At 43.1% G+C, this 20,644-nt stretch overlaps 2 protein-coding genes across 2 annotated transcripts; both read right to left on the bottom strand.

The window, feature by feature from the left end:
• Nucleotides 1-1,340: 1,340 nt before the first annotated feature.
• Nucleotides 1,341-6,180, bottom strand: LOC148013468 (aldehyde oxidase GLOX-like). The gene is made up of 3 exons (XM_087668387.1): nt 4,886-6,180; nt 3,858-4,170; nt 1,341-2,492 (listed from the first exon to the last, which is right to left on the bottom strand). Exons 1-3 carry the CDS (start codon nt 5,704-5,706, stop codon nt 1,992-1,994), a joined length of 1,635 nt encoding a protein of 544 aa, XP_087524513.1. The 5' UTR covers nt 5,707-6,180; the 3' UTR covers nt 1,341-1,991.
• A 4,393-nt stretch (nt 6,181-10,573) lies between these two features.
• Nucleotides 10,574-15,379, bottom strand: LOC148013467 (aldehyde oxidase GLOX-like). Its single transcript, XM_087668373.1, has 3 exons — nt 14,085-15,379; nt 13,057-13,369; nt 10,574-11,691 (listed from the first exon to the last, which is right to left on the bottom strand). Exons 1-3 carry the CDS (start codon nt 14,903-14,905, stop codon nt 11,191-11,193), a joined length of 1,635 nt encoding a protein of 544 aa, XP_087524499.1. The 5' UTR covers nt 14,906-15,379; the 3' UTR covers nt 10,574-11,190.
• Between the last annotated feature and the right edge of the window lie 5,265 nt (nt 15,380-20,644).

The raw sequence follows: 20,644 nt of genomic DNA, 5'->3' as shown, positions 1-20,644 counted from the left end.
GCCACACCACCACTCTTATTTGATCACGCTTTGGAAATTGAGTCTCAAGCTGCCACAAAAGAACAACCCAAAACGATCCAAGTTCGGAGAGGTACCATAAAAACTTAAAGTACCACCAACTAGAAAATCCACTTCATTAATAGCCTCATTCCCTCATGTAAGTTACTCATGAATATATGTGTGCATCACATGGGTTCAAAATAAGGATTTCTAAAGTATCATTTTTATATATTTTTTTACATACAGAAGGGTATAGAATAAATATAGTAACTTCCCCAAGCTCATTCTAGAATACATTTGGAATGCACTAGTAATACTATTCTAGAGTTTTTTGTTAAAATTTCACTCTATATCCCCCTCCTCAATCAAAGAAGAAGAAAAAGATGATGATGATGAATGTGTCATAGGCATGCACTCCCCAGCATTATTAAATTCAGAGCATCAGTTATGCAACAAAATTCAAAAGCATCTCATAAGTGATATTACTCAATTTGCAAACATCTCTATACACATTGCAGAACGTGTTCCATGTGTCCTTAAATTTTTATCATTTATACAATGCTAAATCACATTGCATATGTGATGCCCTTGATCTTGGTCACATATGTGACACCCGCCAATTTTGGCCCTCCTATCACAAAAGCCCCTAATATCTTGTAGTGTATAAAAGGGAGGATCCACAAGCCTCAACCCTACACAAATCACAAAAGTTGTGTGGGGAGACTCAACTCAATAATCAGCTTGTGAAATCCAAGTTGTGGGAGTAAAACAAACTAGACAAGAGACATGAACTCAATCTACTATCCAAAAAGTTTCAATTCTTGATAAATACAAAGTAGCCAACTTACCAACAATAGAAATTTCCAAGGGATCTCCCTAAAATCGTGCAACTAAAGGTTCTTCCACCTCTCTATCCTCCTCTTCTCTCCTTGTAGCCATGAGATCTCTTTGATAATAGCACTCTCTCTTGCATGCAAACATTATTTTCTTTGATCAATTTAATCCATTAAAAGCACAAAGGTTGATACTTTCATGCACATGCAAAGGTTCCTGATCATTCATTTTTTAAACTCCTTTTTTGCATCCATCAAGTTCTATGTATTCTAGGCATAGTCTTGACTTCTCTAGCATCATTCACTAGCTTTTAACATTTACAGTTTTCTCCACCATAGGCTACAAGTGTTCAACTTTACTGGCACACAATCTCTAAGGTCACATTGGTTATGTTTTATATATTCATGGAAAGAGACTTTTATTTAATAATGTATTATTCTCCATTTTCCTAATTTGTGCTAAGATTGTAATGTAAGGTCACCATTTCAACCAAAAACATGTATGTTCTACTGAATTGCCTTGGATACAGAAAGTCACAAATTTTGTGCTCAAAGCATTGAAGCAATGGTAAAAATGTATTGACAAGTTTTGGTTTTACATATGGTTTGTAATGGGCTCAATTTTGAGATTGTGCGTTTGCAAATGTTATTGAGAAAATCATAATGAGGGGTCTTTCTATAAACCATGTGAAGTGAAGTCCATTTCGACAACCCATTTTGAGGACATGTAAGTCCTGGAGTTCACATTGCTTCAAGATTCGGGAAAAGATGGATTCGCTTCAACCTAGAACTTGTTCACCTTGACAAAAATCCTTCTCAATTCTTTGGAAGAAGGGAATAAATCCTCTTCAAATTTTTCAAAATATAGTTATATTTGTTAAATATATGTATAAGATACCGTCTGAATGGGGGATTTCTTTCTCATATGATAATGAAAATGATTTATTTCCTCTTTCTCAAAAATTATTTCCCGAACCTTGCCTTGCTTTGGTGGTTTTTTAAGAAAATAATTTAAGTATGATTTAATGTGCATGTCATTGTGGGATGTCTTATTGTTATGACACTCTTCTATAATGAATTTTGGGTTATGGTGTGTAGGTGTGGTGTTTTGGGTATTTTGTTTTGTTTTGCTTTGTTGACAATGGTAGGCGAAGATAGCTAGGCGAAGCGCACCCAAGCGGCGGTGCTGGGGACACCATCGGTGATGACACGGAGCATGTAGTAGCCAGAGGGGGCGACGACGGAGTTGGGAGGGGCAGTGACGGTGGCGAGGTAGGTGGTGGCGCCGGCCTTGACGAAGGCGTGGTCCAGGAAGAGCATGCGCTGGCTCATGGAGAAGGTGTGGGTGGTGAAGGGCGGGAAGTAGACGTTGAAGTAGAGATTGGCCGGGGCGGAGGGCACCGTGAAGCGGACTGTGAACTTGGCGCCGTACCGGATGGCCGCCCCGCCACCCGACACCGCCGTGATGGTGGGCCGGCGCGGGTTGAAGGCCCGGTTGAGATAGTAGGGGCTGTACGACTCCAGCCGGAGCTCCGTCGGGAACGGCCCCCCAAACACGTACCCCGCATTCGTGTTGCTCCCTCCCACCAACACCCTCCCGTCGTGCAGGATCGCAGCCGTCGAGTGGTACCACCTCGGTATCGGAGATGCCGCCAATACCTACAACATATCGTATTGCACCCAATATATAGGTCATTGCACCCAAAAACAACATCATCATCATCGTCATTACCATCATCAACAATAATCTTTGAAAAGAAAAAGATAAACATGGTTAACAATATTCGAAGTTTTAGACAAATTCCCACTCTAATTCTAATAGTAGCGACAAGAAGCTTTTGCAAGGGAGGGACCACATCGCTAGCTAGGTGCGGTTGGGGTTAGAGTAAGAGAAAAAATGCCTATTCCCACGCTGAGAAATGTCAAAAACTTCTTGCGATGTCCATTACAAGTCGCATCAATCAAAAATCTCTTCATCACTTGGTTAACTTAATAACAATCTTCTAAACCTCTAAGTGGCTTCACAAGAAGCATTAGCTGATATGAACCCCCATTTCTCAAGTCCTCAATGAGAAGTTCAACTAGATCTAGAGCTCCTCCAAGATAGCTACTATATACTTAGCATGTACCAATATATGGGACCAATGGACACATATCATTGACACATGTGGTACTTGTTGTCCCCACCCCCACTTACGTTGTAGCAATGGGGCCAATGGAATAGGGATCATAAGCACAAATAACATCTATAAACCTCACCCTTGAGTGTAATAGGCTAGGCACTCATGATATGGACACTCCTACATGAGAGTAACACAGAGTTTCTCGCAATAGAATAAGATAAACTTCTTGTGCTTACCGTTATTGGTAGCTACAACGTTGAATAAGAGCATATAATCTTGCCATTGAAGTAAAACTGATGAAATAAGCCTTTGACTAAGAGCTAAAAGCCACAACAAATAAGGATTGTTGAAGCTTGAAATGTCACAGTTATTTCTAAGTCATAGTTGTGGGTCTATCTATTACAATTGCAAGCTACAAAGTTCTTAATATTAAATCAACATGAAGGAATACTTTTCCTCTAAGTTCAAACACCTCAACTACATATACTTTGGAAGTAAATTATATTTGAGCTATCAACCCCACTATAACTTGATCACTCAATTCGAATCACCTTCACCTATTAGGTCCATACCTCGGTTCATACTGTACTTTTAAGAGCCAATTTAAAAGGTAAATCATGCATACCAGAAGTCGTCTCTCATGGGATCTAATAGGATTGGCATTCTAGATTGGAATAGCGAGTATAGAGGCCAAATCTGACGTAATAAGCTTGGAACTTCACTAGTTTCTAAAATGTTTTTTATGAACATGTTGATTCTATGTCAAAATAGAAATGTGAATAATCCTCTACTCTCATACCTCAGCTTTGCAAATTGAAACTTGAGATCTATAAGATGTGGTTAATAGTTGAACGAGTTACAGTACGAGAGTAAGTAGTATGGGGCCTGGGCGAGTGTTTACCTCGAATCTTCTTCCGAGGGGTTTCCAAGCAGAATAGAGGTAGGGAGCCTGGGCCGCCACTCGGGCCTTACCCCAGCCAGCCGTGCCGAGCTCAGCGCCATTGATGATGAGGACATCGCCCGTTGGGAGGATAAGCATGTCGCCCATGACACGCGGGGCGGGCATGTTCTCGAGGGCCCAATTGGGGCGAGGGTCTGTGATTACCATGCGGGCACAGTCTCGAAGGGCCGGCATGAAGGTCGTGGCAGTGAAGGCACCGTCAGCACTACCGCCACAGATCATGATCTCCACCTTGTGGAATCCATCGTCATGCCTGAGAACCAGTACAATAGAGCTTGAGACTTGATCACGCTACAATTTCAGCTTGTTTATAGAGAAAATTGACAAATTTTGGGTAAATTTTTACTACAATATCCAGATAATCGCCAAAATCCAATTGGTCGTTTCTCAACTCTGTTTTCGCCCCATTGAGGGTGATACTGGGTCATAGAAGTTGTCCTTAACTAATGCAGCCATGTGACAGCAATGTTCTGATTGGGTTAATGTACAAAGAGTGAGATTGTGGGTGGAACTGTTGTCACAAAGAATGCACAAGCATGTGCGAGCCAGATGAATGGCAAAAGTCGAATGAGATTGCCTGTCTGGGGGCCTAGGCGACAATGATCACAGAAAAAACATCACAGCTCGCTGTCAAAACAAGAATATACTGTATCGACTACAAAGGTTGTGAGGGAGACAGTCGAATGAGATTGTCAGAGGGCAACAGGGGTCACAAACAAGGAAATTATCACACAAAGGTTTGAGGGCAAGAGTCGAATGAGGTTGTGAGGGCAAGCTGCGCAACAGTCGAAAGAGGTTATCAGGCCGGCAAGGTCAGTATAACTGCGGAAAGAACAAAGGATATAACAATTGCTACATTTTGAGCATCATATGAAAGCGAAACACGAGAGAGTAACAGCTGAATTTCAGAGAGGCAATATTGTAATTGTAGTAAGAGAAGATTAATTAGGAAGTGGAGCAGTACAGACTTGAGCGGCAGCATGACGGAGGAGCCGCTGGAGGGGTAGTTGCGGGCGCCGCCGGGCAGGTCGGGGAACGCTTCCACCACCTTATTCGTCTTGTAGTTGAGCAGGATGGATTTCCGGTTGGCGAAGATGAAGAGGTTGCCGTCGGAGGAGAGGTGGAGGAAGGGGTAGAGATTATTCTCGACGCCGGGATCGTTGGTCTGCTGCAGGAAGGGCAGCGCGATGGCTCGGCCGCCAGGCACGAACTCGTAGCTGAAGGCGGCCCGGCCGCCCACCACGATGACGCGGTTGTCCGGCAGGATCTGGTCCGAGGCGTACCAGCGGGCCGCCGCCAGGTGCCCTTTCTCCACCCAGTCGCACTTGTTGTCGTTGCAGGGCGCGAAGTAGCGGATGGCGGCGGTGCCGTCGTGCCAGCCGCCGGTGTGCGTGAGGCTGCCGTCGGAGGTCCAGGCCCCCGACGAGCACCACGTGTCGGTGAAGATGAAAAGCGGGCGCGCCTTGTTGGAGGCCACGTCGTACTCGAAGGAGTGCGCCGTGCAGTCCACCTTGAGGGCCAGATCCTGCGGGTTGCGCCGGCAGCGACCGTTAGGCAGCGGCAGCTTGGACGGCCCGAAGTTGGTCCGGTCGAAGCAGATGACCCTGTTGAAGTGGTCCACCGTCATGTGCATGACGGACACGCCCACAGTCGTCAGCGTCTGCCACTTGCCGTTACCCGGCGCGCTCTGCACCCCTCTCATGAATATCGTCGACGACAGGATTATCATCGCCACCATCATCAGCGAGCACGCATGGCGATACGGCACTCTCGCATTGCCTCTTCCCATGGCTTAAAATACGTCGCTACCAGTACTGCCCCTCTCTCTCTCTCTCTCTCTCTCGCTCTCTCTCTCTGTCTCCCTTTCTCTCTTGTAATGGCAAACAGTAACTGTAGCTCTTGCGCTTCCCTCGTGTGTCGCTTTTTAATGGCAACACTTCCTGTCTCTCTTCCTCTCTTGTAATGGAACCCGCACTAGCTATCCCAGCGTCGCACTTATACCTCCAGTATTGCTGTCCTCGCACAACCAGCTCGTAGCCTAATGGGCAGATTGATTGAGTTCTGCAGTGGCAGCCGCTGCCGCTAGTACATCTCGACGACGCGCCATCAGCCGGATTTTATTAACTCCCTGGCCGGCCGCCTCCGCCGCTCATGGGGCGTCAGCATCCCGCACGTCGTCCGCCCGCGCTTCTCTTTCTTGACGTCCCCACTCTCCCACGACACACACACACGCTCTCTCTCTCTCTCTTTTCTTCCTGCCACGTAGACTCTTTCTTCCTGGACTTCGTAAAACCTACACGTCTCCCGCCAATCTCTTCCTCCCTTGCTAATCATTGTTAATTTGCCTGGGACCTTATGTAAATGGACGTTCCAAGCTAAATAAGTGCTCTCCAAGCCGAACATGCGAGTCACGCCTGACTCATCCTACTACTTTTTCACTTGCGCTGGACAAATCTTTTTCAAACATTACATTTAATTCCTTGCTATTCAAAGTCATGAACCACAACACACACACACGCCTCTACCAAAACTATATTTTGAGGATTATCATCAAATTAAAATCTTCCTAAAGAAGGTTTACAAACAAATGCTCTACCAACAATTTAGAGTGCAAAAGCAACACTAGATCTCACCATACCACTCAAGGCAAGCCAATCTCTTGCATATTATGATATTGAGGTAAGGGAAATTTGTTGGCTCTAAAAGAGTTTCCCAAAAGACACCACAAATCTTATAAGCATCCCAAAGAGCCATGAAAGGGTCTACACAAGCCCAAGCACTCTCTCTTTCATCATCTTTCTAATCACACATTTTAGCTCCTCCATGGTGGTGAATGACTTGTTCAATACTCTAGCTAGCTCATTGTTACTATTTTCTGCATTGGACCATGGCAAGTGATGACTTATTGCTCATATCTCTCTCCCTCCATTACTTAAATTTGAGCTCCCATGGTCAAAGACAAATACCCTTGAAAAACTATCAATTTACCCTCTTCATCTTAAATTAAAGATATTCCCCTCTCATTCTCTATCATGATGATTGTATTCTTCCTCTCCTTGTCTTTAAAATGTTGAAAAAGAAATGATGAGAAGTTTTTCCATGCACAATATCTTGGGCCATCAATTGCATGTTTAAAGCTCAATTTTTATTAGCCTCCTTAACATTAATGAAATTTCTAATACCATATAGGAAGCATTAAATATACAATTTTTGGACTTTAATAAGAAGAGAAATACTCTCCCACCAACACAAAAGGCAGAGGTAGTCCCTCCACCAAAACGGATGGTGACTACGAGAAGAACGAAGTTACAAGAAGTTACAAAAGAAAGGAGATAGCTAATATGGCTGAAGTGGAGTTGGAGTTATTCCTCGAGGTGGGGAGGGGGGGGGGGGGGGCTGTGTTATGGACCTTGACGAGACTTCAAGTTGTTGGGGATAAAGATGCTTGTGCCTAACCGCTCATGTATTAGTTACACTGACAGTACCGGCATTCTTGCACACTTGTACATTGTAGATAGCGAACGCCCATCATTGTCTTTTCATTCTTTATTCTTTCAATGACATTTAAATAAAGGAAAGGCTAGTCACACATTGTGACTGTTGGAGTTCCCACATCTTGTGTCTCTCTCTCTCTTACTCTTGCTCCTTCCACCACTTCGTGCTTGTTCAATGGTTCACTCCCTTCTTAAAGTGGTATCAAAGCCATCTTTCCCAAGAGCTCGCTCGGGCAGTGCTTCAACTTGTGGAGAAAAGAGCCCCGCCAGCATGCAGAGACGCGACGTATCCAGATGGCAACCATGGGATCGTCGCATTATGGATCGGGTGGCACGGAGTCATGGGGGGCTGAGTTTGTAAATATTATTTGATTTCTTTTTTAAATTAAATTTTGTAATTTGTTTCACTTTATTATGTAGTGTATTTTAATATGTTGTATGTTCAAATTGTTTTGTAGTTCCATATCGTTGATAGGATGCCTACTCCTAGAGAGGTAGGCTACCATCGAGGTCATAACCGACCGTCCACTTGGTAGCATTTCTACGAGGAGGGACTCATCACAGAGGAGCAATATAATCGCGCCATGAGGATTCAACCACCAGAAGAGGTATGTTTTATTTTTTACATGAAAAGTATAGATCAATATGATTTATTGTTTGTAATGGTATTTATATACTTTAATCCTTTGTGTAGGCGAACCCTGATGCAGTTGAGGATAGCGAAGGGGGGACTAGCAGTAACGGTGGCGGCAACGACAGCGGCATAGGCAGTGGTGGTGATAGCAATGATGATGCCTCTTCCGAGGAGATATAAAGGAGCCCCATGCATGCATGCCTCCCCTTGGCTTGTAATTGTCATTTTTGATATGTATTACTTTCAGCTAGTGCTTGCGATCATGACGTCACAAGCACTAGAACTCATAATGTAAAAATGTTTCATCTATATATATGAAATTTTGTATGCTACATACATTGTTTTGTTTTTCAGTATCCAATCTTCGAAATAATCTTTCTCTGTTTTTCCTAAGTATACAATTTGATGTTGATGGGGGAGAAAAAAACCAGAGAGCATGCTCTCTGGTTTTTGTTTTCTTACCTCTGGTTTGCGCGTCTAAATTGCAAGATAAATGCGCGTCTATTCTCGTAAAAAACTTTCAGAGTAAACGCGGTGTTAGACGCGTAGATACACGCGTGTATAGACACACAATATGAATATATCCACTTTTTTTTAAATATGATTATATATTTACGTAGCGCGTTTATACCTGCGTCTATAGGTGCGTCTAAATGTGCGTCTACTTCTGCCTATAAGCACGCTTTTAGGCAAAAGTAGACGCACAATATAAATATATCCACTTTTTTAAAAATATGATTATATATTTACGTAGCGCGTTTATACCTGCGTCTATAGGTGCGTCTAAATGTGCGTCTACTTCTGCCTATAAGCGCACTTTTAGACGCGATTTTATAGACACGTTAATAAACGCGCTCGATTTTTTTTTTCACAATTCAAATATTGCGTCTAAAAGTGCGTCTATGGAGCCTTTTTGTTGTAGTGTGTGATGATATAATGTGGATATCCTAAAGACTAAAGTCTAAACTCTATAGACAACCATCCATCACATTTTCACTTCTCAAATTCATCAACTAAAATGTAGGTCATGCAAGGAGACCTAATTGAGAACTAGATTCAAATAGACCACTCAGTTGAACATATAATTCAAAAAATTAGCCTACTCCCTTACTACTCTTGCAAAAGAAGTACCACAACAAGAACCGCCAAGATTAGCCACACCACCACTCTTATTTGATCACGCTTTGGAAATTGAGTCTCAAGCTGCCACAAAAGAACAACCCAAAACGATCCAAGTTCGGAGAGGTACCATAAAAACTTAAAGTACCACCAACTAGAAAATCCACTTCATTAATAGCCTCATTCCCTCATGTAAGTTACTCATGAATATATGTGTGCATCACATGGGTTCAAAATAAGGATTTCTAAAGTATCATTTTTATATATTTTTTTACATACAGAAGGGTATAGAATAAATATAGTAACTTCCCCAAGCTCATTCTAGAATACATTTGGAATGCACTAGTAATACTATTCTAGAGTTTTTTGTTAAAATTTCACTCTATATCCCCCTCCTCAATCAAAGAAGAAGAAAAAGATGATGATGATGAATGTGTCATAGGCATGCACTCCCCAGCATTATTAAATTCAGAGCATCAGTTATGCAACAAAATTCAAAAGCATCTCATAAGTGATATTACTCAATTTGCAAACATCTCTATACACATTGCAGAACGTGTTCCATGTGTCCTTAAATTTTTATCATTTATACAATGCTAAATCACATTGCATATGTGATGCCCTTGATCTTGGTCACATATGTGACACCCGCCAATTTTGGCCCTCCTATCACAAAAGCCCCTAATATCTTGTAGTGTATAAAAGGGAGGATCCACAAGCCTCAACCCTACACAAATCACAAAAGTTGTGTGGGGAGACTCAACTCAATAATCAGCTTGTGAAATCCAAGTTGTGGGAGTAAAACAAACTAGACAAGAGACATGAACTCAATCTACTATCCAAAAAGTTTCAATTCTTGATAAATACAAAGTAGCCAACTTACCAACAATAGAAATTTCCAAGGGATCTCCCTAAAATCGTGCAACTAAAGGTTCTTCCACCTCTCTATCCTCCTCTTCTCTCCTTGTAGCCATGAGATCTCTTTGATAATAGCACTCTCTCTTGCATGCAAACATTATTTTCTTTGATCAATTTAATCCATTAAAAGCACAAAGGTTGATACTTTCATGCACATGCAAAGGTTCCTGATCATTCATTTTTTAAACTCCTTTTTTGCATCCATCAAGTTCTATGTATTCTAGGCATAGTCTTGACTTCTCTAGCATCATTCACTAGCTTTTAACATTTACAGTTTTCTCCACCATAGGCTACAAGTGTTCAACTTTACTGGCACACAATCTCTAAGGTCACATTGGTTATGTTTTATATATTCATGGAAAGAGACTTTTATTTAATAATGTATTATTCTCCATTTTCCTAATTTGTGCTAAGATTGTAATGTAAGGTCACCATTTCAACCAAAAACATGTATGTTCTACTGAATTGCCTTGGATACAGAAAGTCACAAATTTTGTGCTCAAAGCATTGAAGCAATGGTAAAAATGTATTGACAAGTTTTGGTTTTACATATGGTTTGTAATGGGCTCAATTTTGAGATTGTGCGTTTGCAAATGTTATTGAGAAAATCATAATGAGGGGTCTTTCTATAAACCATGTGAAGTGAAGTCCATTTCGACAACCCATTTTGAGGACATGTAAGTCCTGGAGTTCACATTGCTTCAAGATTCGGGAAAAGATGGATTCGCTTCAACCTAGAACTTGTTCACCTTGACAAAAATCCTTCTCAATTCTTTGGAAGAAGGGAATAAATCCTCTTCAAATTTTTCAAAATATAGTTATATTTGTTAAATATATGTATAAGATACCGTCTGAATGGGGGATTTCTTTCTCATATGATAATGAAAATGATTTATTTCCTCTTTCTCAAAAATTATTTCCCGAACCTTGCCTTGCTTTGGTGGTTTTTTAAGAAAATAATTTAAGTATGATTTAATGTGCATGTCATTGTGGGATGTCTTATTGTTATGACACTCTTCTATAATGAATTTTGGGTTATGGTGTGTAGGTGTGGTGTTTTGGGTATTTTGTTTTGTTTTGCTTTGTTGACAATGGTAGGCGAAGATAGCTAGGCGAAGCGCACCCAAGCGGCGGTGCTGGGGACACCATCGGTGATGACACGGAGCATGTAGTAGCCAGAGGGGGCGACGACGGAGTTGGGAGGGGCAGTGACGGTGGCGAGGTAGGTGGTGGCGCCGGCCTTGACGAAGGCGTGGTCCAGGAAGAGCATGCGCTGGCTCATGGAGAAGGTGTGGGTGGTGAAGGGCGGGAAGTAGACGTTGAAGTAGAGATTGGCCGGGGCGGAGGGCACCGTGAAGCGGACTGTGAACTTGGCGCCGTACCGGATGGCCGCCCCGCCACCCGACACCGCCGTGATGGTGGGCCGGCGCGGGTTGAAGGCCCGGTTGAGATAGTAGGGGCTGTACGACTCCAGCCGGAGCTCCGTCGGGAACGGCCCCCCAAACACGTACCCCGCATTCGTGTTGCTCCCTCCCACCAACACCCTCCCGTCGTGCAGGATCGCAGCCGTCGAGTGGTACCACCTCGGTATCGGAGATGCCGCCAATACCTACAACATATCGTATTGCACCCAATATATAGGTCATTGCACCCAAAAACAACATCATCATCATCGTCATTACCATCATCAACAATAATCTTTGAAAAGAAAAAGATAAACATGGTTAACAATATTCGAAGTTTTAGACAAATTCCCACTCTAATTCTAATAGTAGCGACAAGAAGCTTTTGCAAGGGAGGGACCACATCGCTAGCTAGGTGCGGTTGGGGTTAGAGTAAGAGAAAAAATGCCTATTCCCACGCTGAGAAATGTCAAAAACTTCTTGCGATGTCCATTACAAGTCGCATCAATCAAAAATCTCTTCATCACTTGGTTAACTTAATAACAATCTTCTAAACCTCTAAGTGGCTTCACAAGAAGCATTAGCTGATATGAACCCCCATTTCTCAAGTCCTCAATGAGAAGTTCAACTAGATCTAGAGCTCCTCCAAGATAGCTACTATATACTTAGCATGTACCAATATATGGGACCAATGGACACATATCATTGACACATGTGGTACTTGTTGTCCCCACCCCCACTTACGTTGTAGCAATGGGGCCAATGGAATAGGGATCATAAGCACAAATAACATCTATAAACCTCACCCTTGAGTGTAATAGGCTAGGCACTCATGATATGGACACTCCTACATGAGAGTAACACAGAGTTTCTCGCAATAGAATAAGATAAACTTCTTGTGCTTACCGTTATTGGTAGCTACAACGTTGAATAAGAGCATATAATCTTGCCATTGAAGTAAAACTGATGAAATAAGCCTTTGACTAAGAGCTAAAAGCCACAACAAATAAGGATTGTTGAAGCTTGAAATGTCACAGTTATTTCTAAGTCATAGTTGTGGGTCTATCTATTACAATTGCAAGCTACAAAGTTCTTAATATTAAATCAACATGAAGGAATACTTTTCCTCTAAGTTCAAACACCTCAACTACATATACTTTGGAAGTAAATTATATTTGAGCTATCAACCCCACTATAACTTGATCACTCAATTCGAATCACCTTCACCTATTAGGTCCATACCTCGGTTCATACTGTACTTTTAAGAGCCAATTTAAAAGGTAAATCATGCATACCAGAAGTCGTCTCTCATGGGATCTAATAGGATTGGCATTCTAGATTGGAATAGCGAGTATAGAGGCCAAATCTGACGTAATAAGCTTGGAACTTCACTAGTTTCTAAAATGTTTTTTATGAACATGTTGATTCTATGTCAAAATAGAAATGTGAATAATCCTCTACTCTCATACCTCAGCTTTGCAAATTGAAACTTGAGATCTATAAGATGTGGTTAATAGTTGAACGAGTTACAGTACGAGAGTAAGTAGTATGGGGCCTGGGCGAGTGTTTACCTCGAATCTTCTTCCGAGGGGTTTCCAAGCAGAATAGAGGTAGGGAGCCTGGGCCGCCACTCGGGCCTTACCCCAGCCAGCCGTGCCGAGCTCAGCGCCATTGATGATGAGGACATCGCCCGTTGGGAGGATAAGCATGTCGCCCATGACACGCGGGGCGGGCATGTTCTCGAGGGCCCAATTGGGGCGAGGGTCTGTGATTACCATGCGGGCACAGTCTCGAAGGGCCGGCATGAAGGTCGTGGCAGTGAAGGCACCGTCAGCACTACCGCCACAGATCATGATCTCCACCTTGTGGAATCCATCGTCATGCCTGAGAACCAGTACAATAGAGCTTGAGACTTGATCACGCTACAATTTCAGCTTGTTTATAGAGAAAATTGACAAATTTTGGGTAAATTTTTACTACAATATCCAGATAATCGCCAAAATCCAATTGGTCGTTTCTCAACTCTGTTTTCGCCCCATTGAGGGTGATACTGGGTCATAGAAGTTGTCCTTAACTAATGCAGCCATGTGACAGCAATGTTCTGATTGGGTTAATGTACAAAGAGTGAGATTGTGGGTGGAACTGTTGTCACAAAGAATGCACAAGCATGTGCGAGCCAGATGAATGGCAAAAGTCGAATGAGATTGCCTGTCTGGGGGCCTAGGCGACAATGATCACAGAAAAAACATCACAGCTCGCTGTCAAAACAAGAATATACTGTATCGACTACAAAGGTTGTGAGGGAGACAGTCGAATGAGATTGTCAGAGGGCAACAGGGGTCACAAACAAGGAAATTATCACACAAAGGTTTGAGGGCAAGAGTCGAATGAGGTTGTGAGGGCAAGCTGCGCAACAGTCGAAAGAGGTTATCAGGCCGGCAAGGTCAGTATAACTGCGGAAAGAACAAAGGATATAACAATTGCTACATTTTGAGCATCATATGAAAGCGAAACACGAGAGAGTAACAGCTGAATTTCAGAGAGGCAATATTGTAATTGTAGTAAGAGAAGATTAATTAGGAAGTGGAGCAGTACAGACTTGAGCGGCAGCATGACGGAGGAGCCGCTGGAGGGGTAGTTGCGGGCGCCGCCGGGCAGGTCGGGGAACGCTTCCACCACCTTATTCGTCTTGTAGTTGAGCAGGATGGATTTCCGGTTGGCGAAGATGAAGAGGTTGCCGTCGGAGGAGAGGTGGAGGAAGGGGTAGAGATTATTCTCGACGCCGGGATCGTTGGTCTGCTGCAGGAAGGGCAGCGCGATGGCTCGGCCGCCAGGCACGAACTCGTAGCTGAAGGCGGCCCGGCCGCCCACCACGATGACGCGGTTGTCCGGCAGGATCTGGTCCGAGGCGTACCAGCGGGCCGCCGCCAGGTGCCCTTTCTCCACCCAGTCGCACTTGTTGTCGTTGCAGGGCGCGAAGTAGCGGATGGCGGCGGTGCCGTCGTGCCAGCCGCCGGTGTGCGTGAGGCTGCCGTCGGAGGTCCAGGCCCCCGACGAGCACCACGTGTCGGTGAAGATGAAAAGCGGGCGCGCCTTGTTGGAGGCCACGTCGTACTCGAAGGAGTGCGCCGTGCAGTCCACCTTGAGGGCCAGATCCTGCGGGTTGCGCCGGCAGCGACCGTTAGGCAGCGGCAGCTTGGACGGCCCGAAGTTGGTCCGGTCGAAGCAGATGACCCTGTTGAAGTGGTCCACCGTCATGTGCATGACGGACACGCCCACAGTCGTCAGCGTCTGCCACTTGCCGTTACCCGGCGCGCTCTGCACCCCTCTCATGAATATCGTCGACGACAGGATTATCATCGCCACCATCATCAGCGAGCACGCATGGCGATACGGCACTCTCGCATTGCCTCTTCCCATGGCTTAAAATACGTCGCTACCAGTACTGCCCCTCTCTCTCTCTCTCTCTCTCTCGCTCTCTCTCTCTGTCTCCCTTTCTCTCTTGTAATGGCAAACAGTAACTGTAGCTCTTGCGCTTCCCTCGTGTGTCGCTTTTTAATGGCAACACTTCCTGTCTCTCTTCCTCTCTTGTAATGGAACCCGCACTAGCTATCCCAGCGTCGCACTTATACCTCCAGTATTGCTGTCCTCGCACAACCAGCTCGTAGCCTAATGGGCAGATTGATTGAGTTCTGCAGTGGCAGCCGCTGCCGCTAGTACATCTCGACGACGCGCCATCAGCCGGATTTTATTAACTCCCTGGCCGGCCGCCTCCGCCGCTCATGGGGCGTCAGCATCCCGCACGTCGTCCGCCCGCGCTTCTCTTTCTTGACGTCCCCACTCTCCCACGACACACACACACGCTCTCTCTCTCTCTCTTTTCTTCCTGCCACGTAGACTCTTTCTTCCTGGACTTCGTAAAACCTACACGTCTCCCGCCAATCTCTTCCTCCCTTGCTAATCATTGTTAATTTGCCTGGGACCTTATGTAAATGGACGTTCCAAGCTAAATAAGTGCTCTCCAAGCCGAACATGCGAGTCACGCCTGACTCATCCTACTACTTTTTCACTTGCGCTGGACAAATCTTTTTCAAACATTACATTTAATTCCTTGCTATTCAAAGTCATGAACCACAACACACACACACGCCTCTACCAAAACTATATTTTGAGGATTATCATCAAATTAAAATCTTCCTAAAGAAGGTTTACAAACAAATGCTCTACCAACAATTTAGAGTGCAAAAGCAACACTAGATCTCACCATACCACTCAAGGCAAGCCAATCTCTTGCATATTATGATATTGAGGTAAGGGAAATTTGTTGGCTCTAAAAGAGTTTCCCAAAAGACACCACAAATCTTATAAGCATCCCAAAGAGCCATGAAAGGGTCTACACAAGCCCAAGCACTCTCTCTTTCATCATCTTTCTAATCACACATTTTAGCTCCTCCATGGTGGTGAATGACTTGTTCAATACTCTAGCTAGCTCATTGTTACTATTTTCTGCATTGGACCATGGCAAGTGATGACTTATTGCTCATATCTCTCTCCCTCCATTACTTAAATTTGAGCTCCCATGGTCAAAGACAAATACCCTTGAAAAACTATCAATTTACCCTCTTCATCTTAAATTAAAGATATTCCCCTCTCATTCTCTATCATGATGATTGTATTCTTCCTCTCCTTGTCTTTAAAATGTTGAAAAAGAAATGATGAGAAGTTTTTCCATGCACAATATCTTGGGCCATCAATTGCATGTTTAAAGCTCAATTTTTATTAGCCTCCTTAACATTAATGAAATTTCTAATACCATATAGGAAGCATTAAATATACAATTTTTGGACTTTAATAAGAAGAGAAATACTCTCCCACCAACACAAAAGGCAGAGGTAGTCCCTCCACCAAAACGGATGGTGACTACGAGAAGAACGAAGTTACAAGAAGTTACAAAAGAAAGGAGATAGCTAATATGGCTGAAGTGGAGTTGGAGTTATTCCTCGAGGTGGGGAGGGGGGGGGGGGGGGGCTGTGTTATGGACCTTGACGAGACTTCAAGTTGTTGGGGATAAAGATGCTTGTGCCTAACCGCTCATGTATTAGTTACACTGACAGTACCGGCATTCTTGCACACTTGTACATTGTAGATAGCGAACGCCCATCATTGTCTTTTCATTCTTTATTCTTTCAATGACATTTAAATAAAGGAAAGGCTAGTCACACATTGTGACTGTTGGAGTTCCCACATCTTGTGTCTCTCTCTCTCTTACTCTTGCTCCTTCCACCACTTCGTGCTTGTTCAATGGTTCACTCCCTTCTTAAAGTGGTATCAAAGCCATCTTTCCCAAGAGCTCGCTCGGGCAGTGCTTCAACTTGTGGAGAAAAGCTTTAGCTCTCACAATTTCAATGGCAACCACATATTGTTCACCTCGAGGTATGCATTGAACTCAATCTTCTTCCCGGCTTCTTCCACCCTCTTAAGGCCTGATCTAGGGCCTTGCTAGATGCCATTGAGCATTGCCACAAGGTCTATTGAGGCTAGCACTTGAGACAACCCCTTCAGCAGTAGCCCACATGATTGTGCATGTTTAGGCTGCCCACTCCCTAGTAGTCTCAGCCCCATCTTCCAACTCCTAGAACTTGGCAACATTCGAAATCTTCCTCGACATCTCTCTTGTCATCTTTCACATCTTTTGGAACTCCTAGGATCAGCCACCATTGATTCACAATTTGTGATAGTTTGTTGTCATACAACTCTAAACAGCACTTCACTCACTATCAGGAGGTCACTTATGCTTCCCTGAATGTCTATTTGATGCCTATTTGATGTCGGATCATCTTGGGATGTTATGCCAACGTATTGGAATGCTATGGGATTGATTTAAGCATTCTTTTGCTCAATATTACAAAGGTTTTTTGTTGCTATAATAAGCAGGGCTAAAGCTCATTTTGTTAGTGGATACATGCCTATTGCCTCTTATGTGCTTTACTGACTACTTGGGTTGATATGCTGATGCTTCTGGTTCATGTTACATGCTTTGTCATGCTTCTGGCTTTATTTTGAGCTGAGATTGAAGCTTTGAATCTTGATATTGATTGCCATTCATTATTATGTATGGGTATTTGAGTTCTAATAAGAGCTTTGTAAGTAACTTGGGTCGGATGCTCTCAAATATATGCTACCTAGATCTTGGATATATGGATACCTTCCACATAATGTTTTGAGCTTCGCTTGCTTGTCTAGCAACTCTTGTTCTAGTAGAGGAGCCACTACTTGACACTTGGATATTACAATAGCATTTGGTTATGCAGTTGATCTTAAGGGTCTTCCAATGAGACCGTGGGACTTGGTGACATGTATATGCTCTTGTCATGCTTTATGTACACAGTTGATGCTTAGTGGGCTGATATGACATTCCTCTTTTGCTAGCGTCTATCTCTGTCATGATATTGTTAGTGATATGTGCATCTTGGTTGGTTATGTATTGAGCTTCTATTATCTTACTCAATCCAATGTGCCTTTAGTTGGTCTCTCCTGTTAGCCGTGAGACCCACTCTATGTATGACGGTTATACCTAGGGTGGAATGTGTTTCAATCTAACATACTAACTCTTTGATAGTTCTCAGTATTAGTCGCATATTTACTCACTGCTAGTTGGAGCTATTCCTTGGTAGTTGCAGTTTATCTTATATCAGTGATTGCCCATCTTTGGAATTGATTTCTTACTGTTATACTTCAATTTCAACATGTTGTAATTGCAATGTACTGCATTGTTTATGTGAGCAATCACCTCCATTTGACAATTCTTTTCATTATTTTGGTGGAAATTTCATTACTTGGTCAGTATCCCTTGTTTTTAGCTTGATTTAACAGTGGTTTTAGGACTGCTTGCAGTAATTACAGTTGCCTACTTTAACAATTTGTGCACTTGTTTGCCTTCATTATGGCTAGTGGCTCGAGTGATAGTGTTACCTTTAATATTGAGACAAGATGGATGGCATTAACTACAACTATTGGAAGGCCCAAATTTGACAAGTTTTAGTGCAGAAAATGTAGGTTAGGCCTTTGAAACACAAGGGTGTCAAGCCCAAACCTATTGATACTATAGAGGATTGGATTGAATTAGATGAGCTATTATAGGTCCACTATCATATTGTCCCTCTCTAAGCAAGTGTTCTATAATGTTGTCTCTGATGGGTAGTACACATAGGACTTATAGGAAAATATTCGCAATATATGTGACTAGCACAGTCCCCTTCTCATATATGTCAACTCACTTAAATGGGTTTCATTCCATTATCAATCATTTATCTTCATAGGAGATTGAATTCAAAGGTACTCTATTCTCCTTGTTCCTCTTAATTACACTACCTAAATCATAGGATACATTTCATACTACTATGTGTGCCAGTATGCCTACTAATGGGGTACAGTTTGCAAGGTGTAGAGGGTGCACTCTTAACTAAAGAGGTTAACAAAAAGAATGTTGCTGCTTCTCAAACCTCTCATGCTTTGACTGTTAGGGGCAATAATAGTAGGACCGATAATGACCACCATGGGAGAGACTCTCAACAATCTCGTTCTCAGTCACATGGATAGTCTCACAATAAATCCAGTGGCCATCAGTTTCTCATTGACTTATTATTATTGTGGAAAAGTACGACATATTTGGTTGCAATGCCATAAAATGCGCGAAGACAAGCACAAGAAAAAGGGCAAGGGTAAAGTACAAGACAAAAAAGATAATCGTAGCATTGTCCCTAGCAAGTCAAGCTTTAAGATTGAAGAGTTTAATGTTGTGTAGACTAATTCTAATGATGATTTCATACTTATGGCTTTTTCTTTGGATACTTCACAACTGCCTAATGCTTTTTCAAGGTATACTCAGTGTTGGCTAATAGATTTAGGGACTTCCTTTTATGTCATCGCTCAGAATTCATGCAGGGGGGGGAGGGGTTCCTAAAGTCGCTCACCACAGAGATGCTTTGCGAGATGGAAGCAACGGATGAAAAAAAACACTCAACTTATGATAAATTCATGGAGCAAAAAGAATGCTTGGGTTTACAGTGGATAGATTAGAAGAAGTATAAAGAATCGTTTCACAAGTGATCTTCAAAGTTTTGTCACATGAGAGCATATTATGCCATGGATATGCATGAAAAGAGAAGCAAATTGAAGTATATTTGACAATGTTCATAGATCAGATCAAGGTTTTCACATGCTTTTTCACACAGGATAAGAGCACAAGATTATCTCCTTTGTTGCATTGATCTTATCTTCAATACATGTTGACCTATAATCTGCTCATAGGCTTGAACGTAAGCTTTTGCATGTAAGCTTCTACACGAAGACTTGAACGCTAAGCTACTATGACAATCATCAGTCCACCTCCCTCGCATATGCCATCATCTCTCCACTGTAAGTGGAAAGGCCAGCTCCCAATGCAGCCAGAAAAGAAAAGGGAATTCTCCTCAACCGGTAAATGCTAATCCTAGGCAGCACACCATCCCTTTGCTGCCTCCTTTGGTGCTGATGGGGGCAAGCCTCTGATCTCGGACTCAAACGCACTTAGATGTCGATGTGCCTTGAAGAATGCAGGAATCGCAGGGATGATTCAGAAGACCTCCGAGCGAAATTGGAGTTCTTTTTGCAGTAGGTCGGGAGATCGACAACACTAGAAGCAAGAGATCAAATAGAAAGAACACAAATATGCTGAATGGAGACCTGACGCGAAGCAGGCAAAGAAGGACCTCAACAATACTTGTGAGATGTCTAGATACCGAAGGAGTGTGAACCGAGCCGCAAGCTGCTCCAACATCATAGCTCTGCAAATTCTGTCATCGCTTTCAGGTGTTGGTTTACGTGGAAGCATGGAGAGGATGGTCCTGGGGCTAATATCTGTCAATACGTCATTTTATGCAGAACCAGGGGGGAAGGAAAAAAAAACATAAGATGTAGCTTTGATAAATCTTGTCATTGTCTTCTTCTCCTCCTTCCAGCAACATCATCGTCCGCCACTTTGTTTTCGCCTTTGTATCCAAATTCACCCCCGCTGCGTCAGCTACATCGTTTTCTTCCCTCGTTCATCCTTCAACTTACTTCAATCGCTGTTGACAACGTAATCATTCCGTTTCCATCATTTTCTGTCGTTCAGAATCA

Source organism: Lygodium microphyllum, chromosome 26, assembly GCF_053477565.2.
Source record: "Lygodium microphyllum isolate KBCC chromosome 26, Lygodium_microphyllum_v1.1.10, whole genome shotgun sequence".
NCBI lineage: Eukaryota > Viridiplantae > Streptophyta > Polypodiopsida > Schizaeales > Lygodiaceae > Lygodium > Lygodium microphyllum.
Note: the sequence above shows the minus strand (reverse complement) of the source record. Positions and strands in the feature narration are given on the sequence as shown.